Genomic DNA, 27,777 nt, shown 5'->3' on the forward strand with positions numbered 1-27,777 from the left:
AAGATGTGCAGCTGTGGCTGTGAAATATAATCAGCTTGGAAATGCAATGCAAAGCAATGCAAATGTAGAAAGGACAGGTTCAGAAAAATAAAATAGTTTTACTTTGCTCCTAGAGATGTTTTGTATTAAGCATTATTGTTGTTGTTGTTGTTGTCGTCATCATCATTAGGCACCAACTGAGCATTTCTGGCAGTAGTGTAGTGGCAAATTCAGAAGCACAGGGTCCCTTTCTGATAGTCATAGCCACACCTCTTCCCCCTTTTTTAGCTGCTGGGTTGAGAATGAGATCCTTGTTCGTGCCTTCTCCCACAACAACAGATGTCCCTAGGAGACGAAAAGCATGAAAGCGAAGAGTGTTAGCTACTGAAAAGAGTTTTTCCAGTGGCTGACTCTCCTTTCACTCTTATTGGCTCTAATCGATGAGGAAGCATGTTAGAAGACTCACCTCAGCAGCTAACACACACCCTGATTGGCTCATAGGATGCTGGAGACATAGGCACCCTGCTGGGACCTGGCTCCCCAAAAAGTACGGGGTCTACTTTTTTATCATTTTATTTTATTTTTTGTACACATCACTTGACTGGAGAACTGCACGGCGAAATTCATACGCCTGTGAGTTTCAAAATGTGGCTGTGTTTTGGTTTTCTTCTGATTTTGGAAAGTGTGGGAAAGGTTTGCCGTAAATGTGGCCTGAATCTAATTTCTCCCCCATCCCTTGTGTGAACCAGTTCTGAGCTAAGCCAGGGCCAGGGAGAAGCATATACAAACCCTTTCATATCAGGGAGGGTTCCTGTTCTGCAGTGTGATTCAGAACTTCGCTTGGGCTATTTGCGTTAGCTCACGTACAAGATAAAGGACAGACTCACTCCGTCTCAGAGTTTCGGCTCTCACAGCACAACTGGTGGCCTCCCTCTAGAGCAATGGATCTGAACATGGTTCTCCTGACCACCTTCTTCTCTGGCTGGCTGATCTTCATCGCACTCTTTGGTGAGTACCTGCCATTTGCAAAAGGATCACTCAGATGATTTGGCACTTACAAAGCATGCAGACAAAGTGGAACAGGTTCAGAGGAGGGCGACGAGGATGATCAGAGGACTGGAAACAAAGCCCTATGAGGAGAGACTGGAAGGACTGGGCATGTTTAGCCTTGAGAAGAGAAGACTAAGGGGAGATATGACAGCACTCTTCAAGCACTTGAAAGGTTGTCACACAGAGGAGGGCTGGGATCTCTTCTTGATTTTCCCAGAGTGCAGGACATGGAATAATGGGCTCAAGTTGCAGGAATCTAGATTTCGGCTGAACATCAGGAAAAACTTCCTAACTGTTAAGAGTGGTACAACAATGGAACCAATTACCTAGGAAGGTGGTGGGTTCTCCAACACTGGAGGTATTCAAGAGGCAGCTGGACAGTCACCTGTTGGGTATGCTTTAAGTTAGATTCTTGCATTGAGCAGGGGGTTGGACTCGATGGCCTCACAGGCCCCTTCCAGCTCTACTATTCTATGATTCTAACATTGCTTATTCTTTAAAAAAAAAAAGGCAGCCCCTCCCTGCAGTCTCACAATGTAATAGACATGATACACAAGGAAAATGGAATAGGGAGGGAAGAGGAAATCACATGTTAGAGCAGATGCACCTTCACTGGCTGACCAGTGGGGTCAGGTTGGTTCCCCCCTTGCTGTGATGTTCTTCTTTGGAGGCAGGGGGTGCAGCATCCCTGATGCTGTGGTCCGTGGCAGAGGCCACAGTATGCCTTCCTTCAGCTCTGGAGTCCCAGGACAACTCAAAAATACCCTTTTAAAATAGTTGTAAAATATAGTCACTTTATACAGTGAAATACATAAACGGCAATTGGAATTGCACAGTGTTTGCTGCTGGGGTATGCTAAGTAGCGTTTGGTATACTGATAGTTTATGTGTAATGTTTTCCTTGTGAACAATTGGCAAATCAAAATAAATTACAGAAGGAGCATAAGGTTCATATACAGGGAAAGGCCCTGTATGTTCCTCACTGCAGAATATTTTTCTTAGGAGAAGATCATGTGCTCTAACTCTCTCTGTAACTATATTGCGAGAAAACCCTTTTTTCTGGTAAAGGTAAAGATGTCCCCACACTTAGAGTGCGAGTCGTTTCCGACTCTTAGGGTGACATCTTGCGATGTTTACTAGGCAGGCCGTATATATGGGGTGGGATTGCCAGTTCCTTCCCCGGCCTTTCTTTACCCCCCAGCATATGCTGGGTACTCATTTTACCGACCACGGATGGATGGAAGGCTGAGTGGACCTCGACCCCTTTTACCGGAGATTCGACTTCCTCCTTCCGTTGGAATCGAACTCTGGCCTTGAGCAGAGTTTTCAGCTGCGTTACCGCCACGGAGGATCTGCTTTTTTTTTTTTAATAAAAAAATTAATCAGTGGCCTGCTTTCATCCTGATTTGGGGGAGATTTTGTTAGACTTTGCAGGCTCCATGTGTGCTACTCATCCCTAATGTTCTGGAGATTAAGGCTACAATCCTATACCCACATATCTCACTGAGACTTACTTCTGAGTAGATATATCTCCACTCTTGGTTACATCTCTCTCTCTATCTCACACACACACAAATTTTCTTCATCTCAGCAGTATAATTATGTGCGTGTAGGACACTTTGTTGCCACCAACGTCAAACAACTGGAAGTCAGAAATCGTTACCGATCTACTTCAAATCACCCAGAGATCTATCTACCAGGAGATTTCAATCTACCTTCGACCCCTCATGTAGAGGACTGCACCTTATGGCTGCAGTCTTAACCAACTTAACAGAGAGTAATCTGCACTGAATACAGTGGGACGTGCCTCCTGTCTGTAAACATGCATCGGATGGAATTTTAAGATCCCAAGGATGGTGGAAGAGGCCAGCGGGGAGAAGCCTGTCCACAATGGAAATGTTGCTGAAGATCTTTGCGTCGCAGCCAATCTACAATAGCTGCAACCATGTCATTTGTGAAATTAAACTGTCTAGTTTAGAAGGTACAGCAGAGGTCGGGAATTTCAGGCCTGGGGTTCAAATATGGTCTTTCTGGCTTCACTATCTGGCCCTCGGGACTCTCGCTTGGCAACATCCGCTCCCCAGGCTTGTTCCCTCACTGACCCTGTCGCAGTGGTGGCTGGTAGCTCCATGTCAGTGGGGCAGTGGGATCTGCTCTGGGTTTTCATCTGAATCCAGGGACAACTCCTTGAAAGCTTGGACTAAAACCTAGAGCGGATTCCACTGCCCCACTGACATGGAGCCACCAGCCGCCACTGCCCTGTGCTGAGCCCTCTTCAATTGCTTTTGCCTGGTTGGAGTGTGTCCTTGAACTGTCATAACGCCTCTTGGTTGCCAAAAAGGCAGATGGAGGGGTGTGTATGTGTGTGTGCCAACTTCTGAATTTAGCCTGGCTGGAATATGACCTATAGTACAAAGGTACCAGTCACCTACATTGCTCTGCCCACTTTTACCTTTGGTCCCCACCCATCCCCACAAGGAAATGTGACCTCTGGCTGGAAAAAGGTCTCCCAGTCTTTACGTACAGCCTACTCCCGTGCAGGAGGCGGCAGGGGGCGGCATTCAGAATGGGATCCCTAGAATGAGAACAGCAGAGAAAGTCCCTGTTTTCCATTTGTGAAATTGTTAAATTATTAAAGCCAGGCTGGTCCAAGAGGCAAAGCTCAAGAGCGGCACTCCTCCCTCACAAATTCCATGCGCCCCTCCCCAATTAAATATACACAAGCCAACTGAACTGGAAGCTGATTCTTACTTACTGCCGGTATCCTCCATTGTTACTGAAGGCAGCAGGCTCGTTTGGGGGGGGAGCACGAATGCAAATCTATCCTCCAGTACCTCACCCCCTTTCCCTGTGCCTCAACATCTGCTGCCTGAGGCTGCTGCCTCACCCTGCCTAATGGTAGGGCTGGCCCTGCATGCAAAATCCTGGGACAATCCTTCAATACTTCTGAAGCTTTTCGAGCATAATATGTGTTTTGAAATGGTGTGATGTTCTACGGCAATGATGGGAGACCTTTTTGGCTCTGCGGGCCAGATCCTTACCGGAATCTAGCCTTGTGGGCCAATTTGAAAGGTAGGTGGGGCCACCCACCTGTTCATCACCTGAGGTCATAATGATGCCAAGTGCCGCCATTCCAGGCTTTAGCTCTCCCGCCCTTCAGCTGATGGGTGGTAGTGCAGGAGCCTGCTTTCTTCAGGCATCAGGTGTGCGAGGGAGTTTCCCACAAGGAACTCCCTCACGCAGATGATCTAGCAGGCTTTGGCCACATTCACGCCATACATTTATTCCATAGTTGTTTCACTATTCACAGTCACAGTTTACCCCAAAGAATCCTGGGAAGAGTAGTTTGTGAAGGGTGCTGAGAGTTATCGGGAGAGCCACTATTGCCCTCACAGAGCTACAATTTCCAGAGTTGTCTGGGAAGAGGGATTGATTGTTAAGCCACTCAGGCAACTGTAGCTCTTTGAAGGGGATAGGAGTCTCCTAACAACTCTCAGCACCCTACACAACTCCACTTCCCAGGGTTCTTTGTCTGTTTAAAGTGGAATTAGCGTATGGAGTGACTGTGGCCTTTATCTCTACCTGCTTTCCCTTGCCAATGCACAATCAGGAACACATTTTAAGGTTTCCAGTTGTGCCTTGGCAGCTGTTAAGTGTGGGGCAGGTAGCTATGGTTTGCGGGAAATGGCCTCTTGGACCAAATTTGAATCCCTGGTGGGGCAAGTTTGGCCCACAGGCTGGAGGTTCTACACCCCTGCTGGAGAGGGATAGAGTGACTGGAACAAACAAGAGGAAGGTGTGTTTAGCAGAAACTGCAAATACCAAAGACAGGTCGATGGCAGTAATCCAGAGGTGGGGAAACTGTGGCCCTCTGGGTGGTGTTGGACTACAATTCCCATCATCCCTGACCTGTATGCTGGGTGGAGTTGATAGAGGTTGGAGGATGAACAAATTGGTGAATGTATTCTTTTGTTTCCCCTGCAGGGTGTGGGATGTGTGTGAAGGTGACTGTACCACAGGATCCGGTAATGCAGCAGAGAGGGTTGAGCGTGGAACTGCCGTGCCATTATAAAACATCTGTCGAGAAAAACTTTATGCTGGAATGGAAGTTTGCCCCTGGTTCAGCCTCTCCTGATAACGAGAAGCAGGTAAAAGGGCTGTGCGGTATGATCTGTAATGAGAGCTATGATGGAGAGTGCGCTCATTTCAACCATTTAAGGCTAAGGATTTTTTTTTTTTAAAGGGAGGTAGACACTCTGAACTTTGAAATTATTTAAGGCTCCAAGATGATGATGATGATGATGATGAATGAGACTTGCTAGTCGCTTGTTACCCAAAGGTCCCCAAGTGACTTGCTACACTGTTAAAAACTCAAATAAATATATTATACAACTGAAACAAAACAACAACCCCCATAACAGCCACAGGAAGCTTTTGCAGCACGCTAGTAACAAGCAACATCATCTTTGTCTATCAAAAGCCTGGGGAGGGGGAAGGTAAGTCATTACATGGAGCCAAAAAGTTGGTAACGAAGGCACCGGGCAGACCCAACCTCCCATAATGTACAGCCAGTTCATTTATCCCAATGCATGATGTCATCACATTTTTCAGGCCCCATTAAAAGCCAGGGTCCAGGATAGAGGGATGGGGGCGGGGAGCTGGCTGTTCATCCATTAGGGTCAGATGCATGGTTTAAAACAGGATTGGGAAACTGGCAGCTCTCTGGATGTTGCTAGGCCACATCTCTCATCACCCCTAATCACTGGGGCTGTGGAGTGAAGTCCAGCAACATTGGGAGGGCCACACGTTCCCCACCCATGATCAACGAGCTTTGTTCAGGTTCTTACACTCTGTTGGCCAACTGTCCTCTTTTGGAGGTGCTTTGGACTATTGGGAACAGGCTGATTACAAATGAATTCCCCTGTACTTCCAATAAAGCTACTGTGCATGTTGTAATATGACCAGGCTTCCTCTGCCATAAGCTCCAATATACTTACCTAGATGAGACGTATATATTTTGATGGCATTAAATTTTAAGTAAGCATGCTTAGGACTGCAGCCTTAATTTGATTCCCAGTTTATGATTCAGTTATGACTGGTATGCCAGGGACAGGAATGGGGAACCTGATGCCCTCCAGATGTTGTTGGATGACAGCTTCCATAGGGACCAGGCAACATGGCCACAAGATGAGGGGCGATGGGAGTTGGAGTCCAACATCATCTGGAGGGCATCAGGTTCCTCAGCCCAGTTGTATATTAAAACTGTCTTTCCTTCAAGTAATCTCGGGAGTCTATCAATGGGCTGCCCATGCCCAGGTACCTTTGAAGAAGTGCTTGTATCCAGTGGAACCTCCCTTCTTTCTACAGATTCTCTACTTCACAAATAATGCACTGTACAAACCAGGCTCTCAGAGTGAACGGCTAAGCCTCCTCCAGGATCCTCCCACATTGGGTGATGCATCCATCCGACTGGCCGATGTGCGCGCTTCAGATGCCGGCACCTATATCTGTCAGGTGAACAATCCTCCAGACTTCGATGGAACTGGTGCTGGGCTCATCCAATTCACAGTTTTAAGTAAGTCTCATCTAAATTTTCACATTGACTAGGAGGGTTGCACTTCTCCAGCCAAGCCATACCTGTCTGTAGGCAGTGCAAATACTTATTCTCTGCTGTCTCAGAGGGCAGGGCTAGATCTAAGAGTTTAAGGAGAGGTGTTCAGTCATAGAATCATAGAATAGGAGAGTTGGAAGGGGTCTATAAGGCCATTGAATCCAATCCCCTCCTCAATACAGGAATCAAACGATGCATATCTGACAGGTGGCAGTCCAGCTGCCTCTTGAACGCCTCCAGTGTTGGAGAGCCCACTATGTCCCTAGGTAATTGGTTCCATTGTCATACCACTCTAACAGTTAGGAAGCTTTTTCTGATGTTCAGTCAAAATCTGGTTTCCTGTAACTTAAGCCCATTATTCTGTGTCCTGCACTTTGGGATGATCGAGAAGAGATCCTGGCCCTTCTCTGTGTGGCAACCTTTCATGTACTTGAAGAGAGCTATCATATCTCCCCTCAGTCATTTCTTCTCAAGGCTAAACATGCCCAGTTCTTCCAGTCTCTCCTCACAGGGCTTTGTTTCCAATCCCTGCACCATCTTTGTTCCACTATAAAGCAGAGATTGCCAATGTGGCACCTGCTTGTGGACAGATTTGCACAGAGGCCTTCCCTGGTACTCATAAGGTCCTCTTTACCGCTCTTTCCATCTCTCCTCACAGGGCTTTGTTTCCATCCCCCTGATCATCCTTGTTGCTGTCCTCTGAACCTGTTCCAGTTTGTCTGCATCCTTCTTAAAATGCAGTGCCAAAACTGGACATAATTCTCAAGTTGAGGCCTAACCAGTGCCGAATAGAGGGGAACTATATGTCCTGTGATTTGGAAACTACACTTCTGTTAATGCAGCCTAAAATAGCATTTGCCTTTTTTGCAGCAATTTGTACTGTTGGTTCATATTCAGTTTGTGATCAACAACAATTCCAAAATCCTTCTCGCATGTAGGATTGCTGAGCCAAATATCCTCCATCTTATAACTGTGCACTTGGCTTCTTTTTCCTAGGTGTAGAACTTTGCACTTATCCCTGCTAAATTTCATTCTGTTGTTTTCAGCCCAGTGCTCCAGCCTATCAAGATCACTTTGGATCTTGTTTCTGTCCACCAGGGTATTAGCTATTCCTCCCAGTTTTGTTGGCTGAACATAGGAGAAACATCTTGACTATAAGAGCAGTTCAATAGTGGAACCAATTGGCTAAGCAGCCTTTCCCAACCAGTGTGCCTCCAGATGTTGTTGGACCACAACTCCCATCAGCCTCAGCCATTGGCAATGCTGACTGAGGCTGATGGAAGTTGTGGTCCAATAACATCTGGAGGCACACTGGTTGGGAAAGGCTGGGCTAGAAGGACAGTGGGCTCTCTGTCACTGGAGATCTTCAAGAGATGACATGATACAAGTGTTTAAAATAGTCTATAGTGTGGACAAAGTGGAGAGAGAGAGAGAGATCTTTCTCCATCTTCCACAACACCAAACTCAGAAGCATCCAATGAAGCTGAATGTTGGAAGATTCAGGACAGCAAATGGACACACTTGTTCACATAGGGCATCATTAAATCATGGAATTCACTCCCATAGGAGGCCGTGATGGCCACCAACTTGGATGCCTTTAAATGAGTATTAGACAAATTCATGGAGGGTAAGGCTGTCAGTGGCTACTAACCCTGATGGCATGTTCCACCTCCACTGTCAGGCATATGTTCTGAGTTGTTGGAAACCACAAGAGCTTCTCTCAAGTTCTGCTTGTGGGCTTCCCACAGGCATCTGGATGGACAGATGGGCTGCTGGTCTGATCCAGGGAAGCTCTTCTCAGGTTCTTAGTTTCAAGCAGATCCTGGACAGACATCTGTTGGGGATAACGTAGCTCAAGATTTTCTGAATTTAGCAGGGGGTTGTACCAGATGGCTGACACACTCCCTTTCATATCTATGACTCTGTGTGTAGGCTGTGATTCCAAATGTGTTACTGGGCACAGGATTCAGATTCATGAGAATCCCAGCTTATTTGAAGAAGAAGAAAGGCACACAAGACAAAACCAAGTTTCTAGCCCTTGTAGCTGTGATGATGTATCCTTTGAAAGTGTGCATGTGCAAGTGCCTAGTGAAATCTTAGAAGCCAGTGGCAGGGGATCAATACACTGAATCTGCACTACAATCCAGAAAGATTAACGTGGAGAGTAGCATGGGACCTCACAGCATTGTGGTAGCCACAGAAGCATCATTCCTTTCTGTGTTGCTGGGTAACAAGAGAACATAGGCCTTATGTAAGGTCAGATGCTTTACCCATCTAGCCTAGCACTGTATATGCATTTTACATGCATTTTTGTGAACATCGTTTGGTTAGAGAACTGCACTGCAAAATACAGATAAGTGCAAATTTTGAAAGATGGGTTGTGTTTTAGCTCTCATATTTTTTGGAAAGGGAAAATTTGTTAGATTCACCTCTAAGCATGAAATGAATCAAATTTCTCCCTTATCCCTATCCTCAACCATTGGCCATGTTGGCTGGGGCTGATGGGAGCTGGTGTCCAACAACATCTGGAAGATCACAGGTTCCCTATTCCTGATATATGGCATTACTTTATGTTCTTCTGTAACCCATTGCCTGAGGAAGATTATTTGCTGACCAGAGATCACACATCATCACTATCTCTAGGACAGGAATGAGGAATTTGTATACCTCTTATTGCTGGTATAGCACAGTGGGGAGGACAGCCTGGCTGGGAGTCCAGAGTCTGTGAGTTAAAATCCCCTCTTGTGTCTCTTGGGCGTCAACGGCCAGCTAAAGATCACCCCACAGTGAGTGGCTCAGGGGTTATGTGTCCTGCCACCTGTGCAGCTGTGGGCAAGCTGCATAGTCCCAAGGAGCCCAGTTGCCCCCCAGGTGGCAGTTGCGGACAAGGAAGGGGCTGGCTTGTGCAGCTGTGGCAAGCTGAGCAGGCCCTAGCCAGCTGTGGAGGACTAGCCTCAGAGGAAGGCAATGGTAAACCCCCTCTGAATGCCGCTTACCATGAACACCCTATTCATAGGGTCGCCATAAGTCGGGATCGACTTGAAGGCAGTCCATTTCCAATTGCTGCTGAACTACAACTTCAGTCACTCCTGATCATCTCTGGAGTAGAAAAATTGCTAAGAATGGAAAAGGGAACAAGTAGCCGCAAATATAAGAGATCCCCCAGCTCTCACTGGAGGCAGATGATACCATCTTCATATTTTGGCTCACATGTGCTCCTAGCTGAATTCTCTTCTCTCCCCCCCCCCATCAGTGCCTCCATCCTCTCCACTGTGTAAAGGGACCACCTCTGTTTCTGTGGGCTCGGATGCTCACCTGACCTGCAGTTCTTCTGAAGGCGTGCCTTCCCCAATTTATTCCTGGACACGGCTGGATCCCAAGACTCCACTACCTCTATCCAACATGGTACAAAGTAGGTAAATAGCTTCCTTCCCGAAATTACTATTTCTTTAAAAAAAAAAACACTTCAAAAATTGCATTGGTACAATTTTGGTCCTTATCAACAGGCCTGCAAATTAGCTTTGAGCTAGACCCAGGGGTGAAGAATGCAACCCTCCATGCCTCTCTCTATGGCCCTCTGGACTCTCCCCAGACCACCCCTCCTTCCCAGCCACCCCCACCCTTACTGGCCCTGCATCTGACTCTCCTTGAGTGTTGTTGCCAGGCTCGAATGAGTCCTTGAATTCTGATCATGCTTCTTGCTTGCCCTGGAGGGAGGACAGAGAGGGGTGTGTGAGCCGGTGCAGAAATGAGCCTACTGTGCAAAGGTAAAATTTGCATTCATGGCTCCAGCCATTTTTGTCTCTGTCTCTCACCCACCACTGGCATGTGGCCCCTGGAAGGATTCCCAGAAAGGAATCTGGCCCTCGGGCTGAAAAGGGTTCTCCACTCCTGAGCTCGGCAAAGACTGAGAAACCAGCATAATGCGTTCTGACTGTGCCAGTTGCAAATGTGGAAGTAGCCAGTCTTCTGCATTTGATTAACATTCCAGCCCTTTGTAGAGAATCTCCTCTAGCTAGACAGAAAAAGCCTTTGAAGAGACATTTTCAAGAACCTATCCTACCCACCCACTCCAAAATAATGCAGACGCAAAACCTACTAATCACCTGCCTGCTTTCAAAACTTCCTCAAAGGAGTGTGATCAAAGGCCCTTCCGCAGCCTCCTGTCCTCCACAACAGATGCAAGTTTATTGTTTCTGAAGGCTTGCTTTCCTTGGAAGCAGAGCAGGAGTTTCTTCTGTCAGGGTTATTCAGCCTCTCAGTCTGCTGGGCTTTGTACATGCTTTCCTTTAGCAGATGTTAAAGGCAAGATGCTAGCAGGATTATCACCTCAAAACCTTGTTCAGTTAAGGGCCTAGGAAATGCTTGGGTAGAGAAGCAAGAGCTGGGAAAGGTACAGAAAGCAACAGCCAAAAGCGATCAAAGAGCCGAAGTGATTCCCCTGATAGGAAAGGTTCTAATGTTTGGGGCATTTTCATTTAGAACAGGGGTGGGGAATTGGATCTAGCCAGACACCTGGACCCTTATTTCTCCCACCTGCTGTGGGTCAAGTTTGAGAGGTAGGTGGAGCCGACCACTTGTCAACCACTTGATGTCACAATGACACCGGGAGGCACATTTTTTTGCTTAGTTTGAAATCAAACCATGCAGACAAAGGCACGGCCCTGTGCTTCACAAATGACCATGATCAGGTGATTGCCAGGGCTTGCAAAGTGCTGGGCATGGGGCTTTCTAAGCTTTGACAGTCATCTTTAGCAAAAGGTGACTAGGAGGCGGGACCGGACAGAGGTGTATAAATGATGCATGGTGTGGAGAAAGAGGATCGAGTGAAGTTTTTCTCCCTCTCTCAGCCATCTCATGAATGGTGGAAGATTCAGGACTGACAGAAAAGCTGTGGAAATGGCTTCTTCAAGACGTAGTGATGGCCACCAACTTGGACAGCGCTAGGAGAGATTTAGACAAATTCATGGAGGAGAAGTTGCTAGTCATGATAGTTGTCTACTACTACCCGTATCAGAGGCAGTATGTCTGTGGATGCCAGTTGTTGGAGATCAAGCATGGAGAGAGTACTGCCGTACTCAGGCCGTGCTTGCAGGCTTCCCACCTGGTTGGCCGCTGTGAACAGGATGCTGAATTAGACAGACCTTTGATTGGACCCAGGGGGTTCTTCCTAGGTCTTTCAGGAAGCTCTATTTGTGCAACATGGATGTGCATGACTATGAACATGCAGACCGGGAAGCAAGATCAGACCTCTATGTGCTGGTGTGTAAGAACAGAACCTATGAAGTACAATTGCACACTCAGGTGTTCTTTTTGGGATCAGGTGGAGGCTCTGCAAAATGATCACACAAAGGCTCTCTACGGGCCCTCACAAGAAGATATGAGGAAGGATTGACAATTATAATTACAATTTATCCTAAATAGGGAATTTTGCAGTGCAGTTCTCCAAGCAAATAGTGTTCACAAAAATGTATATATTAAGAGAAAGTGTGCATAAAAATGAATATATTAATAACAATAACATACAAAAATGCATTATGTTAGGGAAAATTGTGTGTTAGTAAAAATTGCCTGCAAAATCAGGAGAAATTTGCACTAAAGTGCTGAAGAATTTCCACAAGGATTTATTAACTATATTGGAACCAAGAAACATGATTGGAGTTCCCTCTCTACCCATGACTCTCTGTGGAGAGATGCTTTCAGCTGAATAACCCCAGAACTACACTCACCAAAATACCAGGTGATGATATCCAATGTCATATGTTCTAGTGCACATGGTGTAGGAAAGGGGATATAAACATGACTGTCATTGTTCTAATCATCTTAACACACAGGCAGCAAGTATGAGAATAGGTCTAAAGTTAAGTCTTCAACGGCTTGAAATGGCCACCAGCGTGGATGGCTTTAAAAGAGGATTAGACAAACTCATGGAGGATAAGGCTATCAGTGGCTACTAGCCATGGTGTCTGTGTTCTGCCTCCCCTGTCAGAAACAGTATGCCTCTGAAAGTCAGCTGCTGGGAATCACAAGTGGGGAGAGTGCCCTTGTGCTCGGGTTCTGCTTGTGGGTTTCCCATGGGCATCTGCTTAGCCACTGTGAGAACAGAATGCTGGACCAGATGGGACAATGGCCTGATCCAGTGCAGGGCTCTTCTTATGTTCATAAGGAAAGCACCAAGACCTTGAATTGCTTCCAGCAATTAAAAGGCAACAGTGCAATTCTTTTAAGACTGGACTAATTACCTAAACTCCAGCATTCGTTTTAATCCCGTCCTTCTTTTCTCCCCACAGATGAGCAAACTGGGAATCTGTTGCTGACAAACCTCTCACTGGAGTTCTCAGGGACGTATCAGTGTGTTGCCTCCAATGAATATGGACAGCATAGCTGCCAGTTATCTCTCCAGGTCTCAGGTAAGGACAGGTATCTAGACTAAAATCCCCAAGAGCTCTTCTTGTTTACTTACTCGAGTGGCTGACTATTGTAGTGAGTTTGGCTTCCTCAATAAGCATAAGTGAGCTATCACACTGAGAAACTGGATGGCTGATAGTCCTTAATGACCTGGAATCTCTCTCCAGCCTTGGGAATGTGAGACTCATCACAATGTAGCTAGTCATACCACTAGTTCTGATCTGGTTATTATAGTGTGTGTGTGTGTGTGTGTGTGTGTGTGTGTGTGTGAGTGAGTGAGAGAGAGAGAGAGAGGGAGAGAGGGAGAGAGAGGCCCAATCAAGAAGACTCTGGTATGGGGGGATGTAGCAGTACTTTGACCCTTTGACCCCTTACGCTATGATCCCAACCTGGATTGGGGGTCCAGCCTCTCCAATCTACATAGGGGGCAGCGTTCCTCTGCCATGAACTACTATGAGCAGTTTACGCCTCCCCCATCAGCTCAACTGCTCCTCTTCGATATGCGAATCATGATATTGACCTGCCATATAAGGTTGTTGCAAGGATTATAGTCCAATAATATTTTGTGAAGCATTTGGACATTCTAACAAGCACTGCATAAATGCTGCTTATAATTAAATACTGGGAGACCAGTGAATTTGCTATGACAAAGCATTGCATTTTCCCACGCGCAAGAGGATCTAATGAAAGAACATAAGGTGGGGGGGGAAACCCCTGCCGGATCAGACCAAAAGCCCATTTGATCCAGTGTCCTGTGTTCCACAGTGGCCAATCAGATGCCTGTGAGAAGCCCGCAAGTCAGGCGTGAGAGCAACAGCACTCTCCTCGCTTGTGATTCTTAGCAACTGTTATACAGAAACACACCACCTCTAATATTGTAGATCACAGGCAGGGACCTCAGGCTCAGGGGTCAAGTGTGGCCCTCCAGGCCTCTCTGGCTGGCCCTTGAGACTCTTCCCATGCCATAACTTTTACTGGCCTGGTTTCATACTCTCCTTCAGAGTTTTTGCCTGGCTGGAATATGTCCTTGACCTCTGACGTTGCCTCTTGTTGCCTGCATGGACGGTGTGTGAGCGTGTACAGACACTAGCCTACTGTACAAAGATGTTAAAAAAAACCCATTGCTCCACACCACATTTGTCTCTGGCTCTCACCCACCACTGGCATGTGGCCCCTGGACGATGGCCCTTGGGCTGAAAGAAGTTCCTCACCCTTGCTATAGATCGGGGCCGGCCCAAGACATTTTGCTACCTGAGGCAAAGGGTAACCAGGTGCCCCTTCCTGCTCCACATATAGTAGCCAGCTGGACTGGCAGCTGACTCTTGCATCAGTCCTGGTAACAGGATCATGTCCTCCACTGCACTGGCTAGCTTACCCAGCTTTGCATGTCACAACAGAGAGGAACATCTGGAGGGGGGGTCAAAAGGAACTTCCAGGGGGCTGCTGCCGCTCTCCCCCAGTATCTGACACCTGAGGCCATCACCTCACTCTGCCTAAAGATAAAGCCAGCCCTGCTGGAGGTTACATGCCCATTGTGGCTAGCAGCCATTGATGGTCTTATCCTCCATGTTTATATATCTGGGGTGTTTGGGAATGTAAGAAGAGAGGAAGCTGCCTTATATTGAGTCCTTGAGCTTAGTATTGCCTAAAATGACTGGCAGCGGCCCTCCAGGATTTTAGACAGGGGTCTCTCCTAGTCCTACCTGGAGATGCTGGGGATTGAACGTGAGATCTTCTGGATGCAAAGCAGTTGCTCGGCCTCTGAACTATGGCCCTTCCCCACGCTATCCCTGCTGCAACACAAGCACAAGGGAAGACATGGGAGATGTATGCTACCCATGAGAAAGCGAAATCCTCATGTGCTGTCGGACAATATGAACTCAAGATGCCAAAAGTTCTCCCTCTCCATTTTAGGCAATTCTCCATGAGCTTATAGTCCCATCTAGTGGCCAGCATAGAGCTACATTTATTTATTTATTTAGCTAACATGCATGTGAATAATAATTTAAAAAATCAACAGTGCCCCAGGATAGGGGCATAGTCAGAATCAAGACTTGAGTCCAAGAGGGTTCTTGCCTCTGTCTGCACCCATCCCCTACCATGTTGCCGGCGATGGTTGAAAGAGAGTGGCAGTGAAGTCTAGCATTGTTGGTTTCCACATTTCATATGTGCTGGGAGTAGGGATGGGCGGATCAGTCAGTTTCAGTTTCTCTGTTTCTCATCCTTCCATTCTCAAATTCAGTTCTCCACATTTCCACATGACTTTGTGGTTTGTAAAAAGTCCTTGTGAAAATTCATTAACATTGCAATGCAAATTTCTCATAATATACACACATTTTTGTATGGAGCGTTGCCTAATATACACGTTTTTGCAAAGCAATTTCCCCATATGACATTTTGTATGTTATTGGCACTAATAGATGCCTTTTTATGCACATTACTTGGCTGAAGACCTGCATGGCAAAATTCGGAGAAGTGTGAATTTTGAAGGATGTCCCTTCCTCAAAACAATTTTGGAACAACTGAGACTTTACTCTGCTACAGAGAACAGGGTTAACTGTATGTTGCTTCCAAATTTGGATTTCTAAGAGAAGTAAATAATCCCAATAAATGACATGCCTACTCAGAAGTAAGCCCTGCTGAGTTCAATGGGGCTTACTGCCAAGTAAGGGAGTACAGGATTGCTGATTAAGCTATACCTACAAATTATATTTGTTCACAAAAAAAAGTTAAAAAGGCAACCACTGATATTCAAAAGCTTGTATTGTTTTACTTTGACAATAGGGGCTTTCTATATTGGTCAAAATTTGTTTTACTTAAAAGGGCTAGGGCAAGGAGGGAGGAAGAGTGTGATTGAAGGAGTCAAGGAACAAGAGGCCCTCTCGTTTCTGATATACCCAAGGGACCCCAGAAACCTGGAACAGGCCCTGCTCTCCGCAAGTTGCTCGTGCAGCTGATCCACCAGTCTTCAACTTTGCCATCATCTGATAGTAGGGTTGCCAGGTCCAGGGCCTGAGAATGATTCTGTATCTTTAAGAGAAAATTCAGCCAAGTGCAGGTTTTCTTGCAATACCGTAATGGGAAAAACCACAAGGTGGAATTCTCCCTTCCCCCTGCACAACTTATAAAGATACATAAGACCTCTTGGTTGCCAGGCCCAGCCTCCAAAGTCAAAGCCAACTTTGCCAATGCACAAATGGGCACATACTTGAAGACTCCTGATTGGAGCATTGGCAGCCATATCTTTACCTGGCCCACCCCTGACATCACATTTGACATCAGATGTGGGGCAGTTGGGCTTGATTTGAGGGAAGATATCCTTGCAGGCCAAAACTGAACCCTGGTGGGCCAACTTTGACCTGAAGACCACAAATTCCCCACCCCTGTCCCAAAGGGCAGGACTAGAACCAATGAATGGACACTACAGTGCACCAAATTTTGGCTAAACTTCCTAACGGTAAGAGCTAATTGACAGTGCAACAGATTGCCTTGGGAGGTGGTAGGCTCTCCTTTGCTGGAGGTGTTGATGCAGAAGCTGGATGGGCACCCATCAGGGATGCTGTAGTTGCATCCTGCACTGTAGATTTTGCACTGAGCAAGGGGTTGGACTACATGACTTCCAGAATACCTTCCAACTCTATGACTGCATCTGCTGACCCTCACAAACACTTTAATGAATGACCCCTCATCCCATGCATAAACATGCACTGAAATAAAGAACAAACCTGTCCATAACCCTCTGCTTGCTACTATCATAACAAGGCTAAAAGGAGAACTAAGGTTAATAGTCTCAGAAGGCAATCCTCATACAATCTGGGTACAGTCAAGGTCACTTTTAAAATGAAGCCAGGTCATTCCAATAACTTTCTCCTGGCCTTTATTTATTTATTTTGTGCCCATCACTGTCAGCTTTCAACAGTTCCTGCTGAATATACCTCTTTCCTCCTACTTATCAGATAAATCCCTGAGCTAAATCTGCTTCACCGAGTCTCAGTTTTGACACCCCAGTGATGTTTCTGTTAATTCTACAAGAGAATTCTGGGCTCAGAGCCAGTTCTCATCAGTACCCTGGACATAATAAGCATTTGACCATATTTCGAGGGGTATGAATTGTTGCAGCTGCCCTGAAGGATTTACACTGGTGTGAAGATATGTCTTTAGAGGATGCATTGTAAGACATACTGCATCTTAAGGTTTTGTGCTTATTTAAGGCTTTGTGTGTATTTTTAAAACCCCTGCAATAGCTGTGTTGCAAACATTCCAGTTGCCTTGCCTGGGAGTTGTGCTGCTTACATGTATGATATCACATTTTCCCATGCTTATCTCTTGTACATGGGAAAATGTGGTCATGTACATGAGTAAATGCGATGTTTTCTCCAAAAAGAACATCCATTACAACCAATAGAAATGCGGCTGTTCATGCCATGGACAGGTATCTATTGGTCACTCTCTGTGACATCATTAACACTGGGTAGCCTCTCTTTCTACTATGCCTACAGTGAAATTGTACTTTAAAGGAAACTGCATGCAGGGGTCTATCATCTCTTCAATAGTCATACTCCACCTTGTTGTGCAGCTTTAGTGATCAGAAGATTTCAATAGCTAAAAACACAGTGTGATTTTTCCTTTGGGGTTGTTTTCAAATGCATTTTTGAAATAGTTAATTTTGAATATTACTCTGGTTCCTTCCTGGCAGCAATATACAGTAAATGTCTGTGTGTGAACAAGGATGAAGGGGAATAGTCAGGTCCTGCTTGCAGGCTTCCCACAGGCATCTGGTTGGCCACTGTGAGAACAGGATGCTAGACTAGGTGGCCACTGGTCTGATCTGGCAGACTCTTCTTATGTTGGACTCCATCTCCCATCAGCCCCTGCCAGTGGTGCCAATGGCCTAAGGATGGTGGGGAGTTAAGAGTCTAACAACAGCTGGAGGGCCCCAGGTTCCCCATCGCTGGGCTAAATTAATTCTGCTAAATAGTCAATTAATTTACTGTTGGAGTCACTATGTATCTGAATACCAGTTGCTGAGAGACAGAAGCAGAGAAAGTGCTTGTTGCATTCATGTCCTGCTTGTGGTTTCCCCATAACCATCTGGTTGGCCACCATGAGAACAGAATGCTGACAAGATGGGCCTTTGACTTGATCCAGCAGGGCTCTTCATGTTCTTATGCTTACATCTTCTGCTATAAATCTAGGATTCCCAAGATCTAAAGAAAAGTGAGAAGGAAATCTGGCCATTTCTGGAACCTAAGCATAGACGACAAGAAATCAGTTGGATATTAGGATATTGCTCCTGGCCCACCAGTGGCCATTACTTCCATAAAGAACAGAATCATGGGATAGATCTGGGGGTTAAGAAAAGTAACAGGTAGGTAACTTGGTTATTGTGTGATAAACTTCAACATGTGGAAAGCCAACTCTGCTGCATTTGGAACCCACTTTGTGTATTCAGTTGATAGGGGCACCAGTCATATGCCCTGAAGTCCTACCCTGACAGCACCAGGGCTTTATTGTTTAGTCTGTGACTGGTGTTTGATCCTTTGATCTTTTTCTTACCTGCAGATTTTACCCTGTATCATGTAGAGTCAACTGCCTTTGAGCACTCATGGAGTGCATTTGTCTCCTTACTCTTTTATTTATTTTTAAAAACATTTTGCCCCAAGCTTTAGTCAACAGGGTTTTCAAAGTGTCTTGTAGATCAATAAAAGGCTGAAACAGCTTGCAATGTTTTAAACACACATGCACACGCACACAACACAAATGGAAAAAGGGATGAGGAGGCAAAATATGACATGGGGAACAGAAAACTGGGGCACCAGTTCTTAACGTTACAGAGTTCTTTCTTGTACTGATCAGCTCTGATGGAAACAGTTCAGAGAGAGGAGAGGCCTAAAGGTGCTGATCATGCACTAGAGTGAGATGAGAGGTGAGACAGAGGAAGAGCCAAAGAGAATTGCTCTCCATTAACAGAGGCACACAAATAACCCGGCTTCTCTTTGTTGCCTCTGCTGCAGCCTGATGGAATGCCTGCTCCTAGGTGACAGGTGAGGATAAGCCAAAGGCAACTAGTCTCTCAGCAGAGCTGATGGAATGGTCCTGCTTCCTTTCTCTCCCTGAGCTCTGCAGCCTGATGGAATGCCTGCTCCTAGGTGACAAGTGAATATAAGCCAACAGCAACTAGTCTCTCAGCAGAGTCAATGGAATGTGAATGGCCCTGCTTCCTTTCTCTCCCTCTGCTCTGCAGCCTGATGGAATGCCTGCCTTAGGTGACAGTTGAGGAAGAGCCATGGGCAACCAGTCTCCCAGCAAAGCCGATAGAGTGGCCTTGCTGTTTCCCTTCTCCTTCTGCTTCCCCCTGAGATGTCCACACCCAATTCCATCAATATGGGAATAGGAGAAAAAAGCTCTGGGTCACAGAATATGACTCCCAGTCAGATGAGAAGCCTGTTTTGGCCTTAAGTGATAAATAAATAAATAAATAAATAAATAAATAAATATCAGATTAGTGAATACCAGCAATGCTTAATTTGAAAGCAAAAACAAGCAAATGAACGTGACAGGCGGCCCCATGCCTCTGGTGGTGGTGGTGAAAATCATAATAAAATTATAATAATTTTTATCAAAATTAAGTTTTTTTGTTTTTTTATTTTTGCTTTTAAATTAAGTATTGCTGGTATTTACTGATCAGAATTTTCTAGTGCCAGGGAAATATCTGGCCCATTCATTCTCTGATCGCTGTGATGCAGCTTGCAGAATGTGCTGGGCTTTGATTGCCGCCTCAACAACTCACATCCCGTTTTTCTGACTTGCCTCCTACTCAGGTCAAGTCCTCTCATTTAATTAGCTCTCATTTCCGTGGGCAGCTCCCCCGCTAGCTGGCTCTGCTTCTTGGCTGAATAGCGCCTGGAGGGAGAAATTGGATGACATCTGGGAACGTTTGAAGGATAAAACACCCAGAATGCACAGGGGCGTGAGTGTGTGAAGGGGATGTTGGTACAAAAATGAGATACTCATTTCAGGCAAAGCACTGGTTTGATTTAAAACAAAAAAAGATACTTGAGGGTAGTTAGGACTTAGAAGAGTCTTAAGATATAAAGTGGAAGAAACGTCCAATGATGTGACTATATGCAGAATAAAGTTAAATGTGAGTAAATAAATGCAGATCTTATCCTGGAGGGGAAAGTTTTACCTCCGTTCCTAAGAGGATTTCAGGGTTCCCTGGCTGTTTTCTCCAGTGAAGCAGGTAACAGCAGCTATGGCGGGAGGCCATTTGAACTGGGGAAATGGCATAGGATTAACATTCCCTTCCCTCTGCACCACAGCCCTGACCCCATTTTCCACACCACTACCATTGCTGCTGCTGCTTTTAACTTAAAAAGACAGGACATCTTTCTCCTGAGCCACATCTAGTTTGGCCTTAATTTCTACATCTTCTTATCATGATGCCTGGTAAGCCTTCACTATGGTTCCCAGCAGTGTTGACATAACTAGAACATTGCATTAGGGGTAATTACTGCTTGGTGAACACTGCCTTTTCCTATGACTTTTATCTTACCTATTGGGCAGATGTGACAGGAACCACTGAGGAAGACTGGACAGTAATAGATAATAATTTGACTGTCAATAGATCACTAAATGCATAAATTGGATGTCTCCAATCTACAGATGCAGGTTCCCTTTAGACAAATGTGGGTATCACTTAGGTGTTGATGAAAGAGAAGTGCTAAACAATAAAACGTGGTTCGGGTATCCCATCAATCCAGGAAATTATATGCAAAACGCTTGTTTGCAGGTATGCACACTAGGAATCGGGGACAAATTCAATTCAGTTCTCATTTAAACATGAATCTATGAAATTTGCACTTTCCGAAATAATAAGAGAACCAAAACACAGTCATCCTTCAAAATTTGCACTTGTCCGATCTTTGCAATGCAGTTCTGCAGTGTTTACAAAAATGCATTATATTAGGGGAAAGTCTGTATTAAAGTGAATATATTAATGAAAATAGCATACAAAAATGCATTATATTGGGAGAAATTGCTTGCGGAAATGCGTACATTGGTCAAAACTGCGTGCAAAATCGTGCTAATTAGGAGAAATTTGCACAAAATGGTGAAGCATTTTCATGAGGATTTTTTTTAAAAAAAAATCACAAATTGCTGCGAAAATGCAGAGAACTGAAATTTAAGATTGGAAAAATGAGAAACTGAGAGAACTGAAACTGACAGATCTTTGCATCCCTAACGCACAGTATTCAAGGGACTATGGGTGACTAATAAATTCAATAAATAAATAAATATATTGAGGGATAATCTTTTCTAAGCACACTTTACATACATCTAGTCAAGACCTTTCAGGTTTAAACCAGATTTTCCCCATCAAATTTCCTCTCCTGCCCTCAAGCCCACCCACTCATATATCACCGAAGCCCTTCTTAGTACATGCCCATCTACAGAATGTGGAAGTTGACTTGAGACCAGGCTTTTGCCATGCTGAGCTTGCACAGCTCCAATGGATTCTCATATTCTTCATAATGCTCCCAAGGACCAGCTCAGTCCTTTTCCTTTGCTACAGAATTGCTCTAGCGAAAGCCAGGATAAGGAACATTTTGCTCCTACCCCTAGTTCCTTGGGACTCATCATAAATGGTTGTACTCAAACCACTTTGTTTTATCTGGTAAGATTAGGCTTTCTTATTTCTTTAGATTACATGTGTGAATATATTTGTTCTAATTGCTGTCCCGCATATCTCATTATTCGCCTTAGTTATTACTACCCATGTGATTTTATATGCCCTTTTTCTTATAATAAACCAATCTTTCATGTAGGTCTGTGTGAGAGTGTGTTTCACTTTGTCAGTGCTATTTATTAGGTCACACCATTATGAAACCATTAATTATGGATATGCAGTTTATATCTCATTGCTGTAGGTTGCTTTAATTTGCATCATATGCAATATGCTTTAAGTGACTTTATTTTCATAAATTTCATATTATTTTCTTTTATTTTCTGTAAGTTACTTTATTTTCTTTACATTTCATAATGCCATTACGTTTTGAACACCAATAAACTGATGGATTCATTTTAGTCACAGTCTTGAGTCTGCGGTTATCATTGGTTTGGCTTTACTCCCTGTTCCTCTGGGTTAGTGCTCAGCAAATTTGAACCCTGACAGAGGACACAATTAGCATTAGTGTATTGGCTAGGGGCTGGCATGGCATGCACACTGATGTTGATTGGATCCCCAAATTAACAATGTATATATTGTATTTTATTTCTGTTTTTTCCATTGCTTTGAGATCCTTTTGAATGGTTCATTTAAAAAAGGAACAACTTCTAGTTCAAGTTCAACATGCCCCCAAAGGAACTAAGGGTAGAAACACACTCACTATTCTGCCAGTTCCAGTGAGTCTCCACCTCTCTCTGATGAAAATGGGGGCATATGATACTACTCAAACCCCACCCCTTTTTACAGTAAAACCTGGTGGGAGCAGAGTAAATGTATTTTTTTTAAAAAAATTCAGCTTCAAAGAGATTTTGCTACTGATTGGCAGATCAACCCATTCCCTTTCCGGGTGTGGCTAATGGAAACGCTTTGATCTGGTGATTAGTGTGTTTACAGCCTAAGTCTGGTTCATGTTTGTCCCTTTATAAAACAAACTAGTTCAGTTCACATTCAGTGCACAGTTCAATTCAAATTCATCCAAGTGATCCTCAGCAATTCTTTTTTCAGTATTCAGAATGTTATAGGCTGCTACGCTGAAGTATAAAATGAGAAGACTAAAAAAACATCAAAACACACAGAGTGGAATGTGAATTGTTTATTTTCCCAGCAATTGTGATCTTTAAGTTTAAAGGCCCAAAGAATCTAAATAATGTAAAGAGAATGTAAGAGAATGAATTTGAAAATGAACTATAAATCATTCGAAGTTCTACCCCCAAACAAACATGATTCATGTTCAGTTCACCTGGCAATTATGAGAACAACTTGCATGTGGAGTTGAGATTTTTGAACTAATTCAGTGAACTTCATTGAACCAAACTAGTTCATTCTAAGCACTGAAGTAAAGTAATTAAGAAATGTTCTCAATAAATAAAGAAGCAATATCTGGAGAGTCAAAGGGTCTCCATCCCTGCTTAAGTTGTCAAGAAAAGGTCCACATTTATAGGATATTGGAAATAAATGAGCCAAAATCTTGTGTCTGCTTGCACCAGAGTAGGTTAAAGAAAGAAAAGCAGTCTAATATTCTGAAACAAATTAATGGTTTGAGATTTGCAGATCACAAGTCTATTTTTGTTCTTCGCAGATATGGGCAAGAAAAAATGTTATAGGGAGTGGAGAAAAGTTGGAGGCTTGCACCTTCATGTTCAAAATACATTTCTGAACATGAATGGCTTATACAAGCAGAGCAGTTGGGGAGAGCCATATGGTGTGAAGTGGTATCTTGAGCATCTACATGGATATCACGTGGTGGAGGAGTATCTGAGGAAAAACTTTTCTAGTAGAAGTGAAGTAGAGAACAGCAACAAAAATAGCAGTACACCACACTTTGTATGTGAGAAGAGGGTGTGCAAAAAAAAGTGCCGATCTCTTTATATGACTGAGGTGTTTGAGGGACTCCAATGAAATTAACATTCAGGGGGGTATGAAAGGGAATATTATTGGCATGTGGAACTCTCTGCCACCAGATGCAAGGAAGAATAATGGGGGGGGGGATCAAGAGCACTATTCAGGCACTCTGTGTGTCCACACCAGAGAAAAAACCTACCTCTTCTCCTCGAAGTTTGATGGATTATAATGGTGTGGTCTATTGATGATATGTTTTTGCCACTGAAGTTTTTGCAGCTGTTTTATTGCATCTGTTTTATAGGTTATTGCATAGTTTTGTTATGTATTTTGTTTCTGGTTTTGATCACATCCACACCATACATTTAAAGCACACTTGCACCACTTTAACAATCATGGCTTTCCCCCCCCCCAAATCCTAGGAACTGTCATTTTCTTAAAGGTGCTGGGAATTGTGGTTCTGTGAGGGGGTCACCTAACAGCTCTGAGCACCTTTAACAAGCTAAAGTTCCCAGGATTCTTTGGGGGAAGCCATGGCTGTTAGTAGTATGACAGCACTATAAATGTATGGGGTGGATGTGGCCTCAGTCTCATACTTTATGCTCTTTACAATGTGTAAGTTGTTTGGAGACCCTGTAGCAAGTGACTAATAAACTAAATATTGACTAATAACCTTTATGCCACTGTTGGATCATGAAGTTTGCTTATGGCCCTATGTTTTGTATGTTTCAATAATACAGGCATTTCAAGAGCTGGAGCGATTGTGGGAGCCATTATAGGAGTCTTCTTAGCCCTTCTGTTACTTGGTGCAATAGTGCTCTATTTCGTACGCTGTAGAAAGCAGAAGAAAAAGAAGCCCCAGTCCATATACAGCGGGAATGAAATCAGGTTAGACTGATTTGTCTCAGGTTTGCCTTGGTTCTAACTAGTGATGGAAAGGTCTGTCAGTTTCAGTTCTCTCAGTCTTTTTATTTTTCCAAACATAAATTCAGTTCTCCACATTTCTGGAACAATTTATTATTTTTTTTAAAAAAAATCCTCATGAAAATTCTCCAGCATTTGAGTGCAAGTTTTTCCTAATGAACACATTTTTGTAGGCGGTTCTGATTAATGAACACAATTTTGCAAGCCATTTCTTGTCATATAATGCATTTTTGCAGGTTATTTTCACTCATGTAGTCATTTTTATGCACACTTTCCCCTAACACATGCATTTTTTGTAAACGGTAGGCAAACTGCATTGCAAAATTTGAATAAGTGCAAATTTCAAAGGATGGCTGTGTTTTGGTTCTCATATGGTTTCAGAAAGTGTGAATTTGATAGATCCGGCTTGAAATGCAAATTGAATCAAAATTCTCACCCGGCCCTGGTTCTAACCAAGCATTAGTTGCTGACTGATTCATAAAAGTTGCAAGTTAATTTCCAGAATTGTTGCTGTTGTTATATTGCCCACCTTTCACCAGCAGGTCCCAAGGTGGGTTTTAACAGTTTAAAATTCAATGTTGAAAAAAATTAAAACTATTAAAACAGATTAAAACAAAAGGTAGGCAGGCTAGAAGACAAGAGCTAACTGTTAGAGCCATATGACAATGGAGCCAATGACCTAGAGAGGTAGTGGGCTCTCTGACACTGGAGGTATTCAAGAGGCAGCTGGACAGCCATCTGTCAGGAATGCTTTGATTTGGATTCCTGCACTGAGCAAGGGGGTTGGACTCGATGGCCTTATAGGCCCCTTCCAACTCTATGATTCTATGACTCTAAGAGCAGCCTTGCCCAGATAAGTGCTCTCCAGATACTTTGGACTACAATTCCCATGAGTCCCTGCCAACACTGCAAGAGGGGGTGGCTTTTAGATATTTACAGAGACAGAGAAAGGTGCGTGTCCAAAAGAGGTTTAAAGTGCCATGGAGGAGGGATGGGAGAGAAATTCAACTCAGTTCACATTTAAAGCCAAATTTATCCAATGTGCACTTTCCGAAACAGTATGAGAACTGAAACACAGCCATCCTTTGAAGTCTGCACTTACACAAATTTTGCAATCCAGTTCTCCAACCATTATATTAGGAGGAACTGCTTGCAGAAAATGTGTACGCTAGTCAAAAGTGCAGACAAAAATGTGTTTATTAGGAGGAGCTCACCCTAACAAGCTGAAGAATTTTTATAAGGACTTTTTAAAACACACACACACAAATTGCTGCAGAAATATAGAGAGCAGAACTTACAGTTGGAAAAATGAGGAACAGAGAGAACCGAAATTGATAGATCTTTCCATCCCTACCATGGTGACACTTTGCCTTTCCCTGCTCTTAGAGAACAAAACACCTCATTGCCAGTTTCTTGAGCTGGGAGATGGTTGTCGCAGAAAGTGCCAGCAGCAATGGCTGGTCTTTAACTTTGCTAGCTGCTTTAAGTATCTCTGAACAGATAAGTGGACTTGAAAGTTTTGCAAAGCAATCAAAAATATCTAAAAGCCAACTCCACCCCTTAAAAAAATGATTGCACAATGAAGCAACTACCTGGAAAGCTATGGATGCTTCCAGGAGACCTGTTTGTTGAGCATTCATCCTCATTTGTTGGCAGGGAGTTTAGATGACATGGGCTATTTAGTGAGCATTCATTCTGATTTGTTTCCTGGGAGGTTAGATTATGTTGCATCAAAGCAAGTGTAACCCCACACTTCTCAGTGCATTTCCCCATCACTTCCAATCTTTTGAGGGAGTGGGCTTGTTGCGTAAGACCTCCCAGTCAAATATAATTGCATGATCTGAATTTGCCGGTCCGTGGTTGAATCCCACCTGAAAACAGCAAGAGTCTAGAAGGCCCATATTGCTATGAACCTGAACTACCATATACTGACTGATGCTAGCTGCTTCAACATCTCTTTTTCTCCCCAATCCTCTTCTAAAGGGAAGATGCCACAGCCCCAGGTATCTCCGAGGCCTCCTTGCAGAGAAGAGACAGCCAGTCAGAAAGCCATCTTCTGGAAAACATATCCTCCAGGCCTGCATCTGCTAGCACTACTAAATCCCAACTCAACCATTTTCTTGTCTAAGCTTCCTCTGTGACTAGGGTGGTGGTTGTTTTTAACAGCATGCTGTTTTATTGCACAGAGGCTATTTCCTCTGAAGACATCACAGCATCCATTTTAGGACATACTTTATCTGCTGCTCCCGATCTGCTTGCTAATTAGATTTCTGAGGGTTCCTCTGGAATGTCAACCTGTTTGCTCAGTGTTTCATCGCAAGAAGAGAAAAATACTAGAGAGAAAAATTGGAGTGGAGAAATGGGATTCAGTTTGCATTTAAAGGGGAGCCTGCCTAATTTGCACTTTCTGAAACAATATGTGAACCGAAACACAGCCATAGGGATAGAGGCCTTAACATTTGAAATCCTCTAAATTTTGCAATGCAGCTCTCCAGCCATGTGTGCAAAAATGCAAATACTGGAGTAAAGGATGCATAAAAATGCACACAGGAAAAATAACATACAAAACTGCATGATATTGCTCTGCAAAATTGCATACAAAAATGTGACGGAACTTGCTATCCCACCCCATATATACGGTCTGCCTAGTAAACGTCGCAAGACGTCACCTTAAGAGTAGGAAACGACTCGCACTACAAGTTGCGGGACACCTTTACTTTTTTTTTTTACTGAATGTGCAGTCAGTTTATATGCTCTCACTGACTGTTAGAATCTTTGATACAGCAAAATGGGTGAATTTGGAATCTTCTGCTCTCTTCACTGCTCCGTTTACAAATGGTGATTACTGGTGATCAGGCTTTCTCAGTGATGGCCCCTAAGCTTTGGAAAAAAAGTGTCATGTTGGAGTGTGCCAGATCCTCAAGAAGTTTGCTCAGTCTACTCTCATCCAGCCCCAGTCTGCCTGCCTGCCTTTCTTCCTCACAACCAGTCCTGCTTCCCCCTCCTTGCCCTTGTAGAACTCAGCAAGGTGGAGGCTGGGTATAAAACCAGAATTGGTTGACTCTGCCTGTCATTGGCTCTGGCTGTACCTATGTGTTGGGCTCCCTACATTCTGCCCCACCAGTTCCAATGGGAGACAAGCACCAGTGAATTTACTCTTCTAAGCAAGATCTTAACATTTTTGTATTCTCTCTCTCTCTCTCTCTCTCTCTCTCTCTCTCTGTGCATTGTTTTATTGT

General features: G+C 44.2%; 1 protein-coding gene across 1 annotated transcript; it reads left to right on the top strand.

Annotated features, from left to right (window-relative positions):
• Positions 1–920: 920 nt before the first annotated feature.
• Positions 921–27,777, top strand: VSIG2 (V-set and immunoglobulin domain containing 2). Its single transcript, XM_061593380.1, has 7 exons — positions 921–987; positions 5,013–5,176; positions 6,396–6,603; positions 9,893–10,051; positions 12,930–13,049; positions 24,355–24,502; positions 26,522–27,777. Exons 1-7 carry the CDS (start codon positions 921–923, stop codon positions 26,664–26,666), a joined length of 1,011 nt encoding a protein of 336 aa, XP_061449364.1. The 3' UTR covers positions 26,667–27,777.

This window comes from Rhineura floridana, chromosome 12, assembly GCF_030035675.1.
Source record: "Rhineura floridana isolate rRhiFlo1 chromosome 12, rRhiFlo1.hap2, whole genome shotgun sequence".
Taxonomy (NCBI): Eukaryota; Metazoa; Chordata; class Lepidosauria; order Squamata; family Rhineuridae; genus Rhineura; species Rhineura floridana.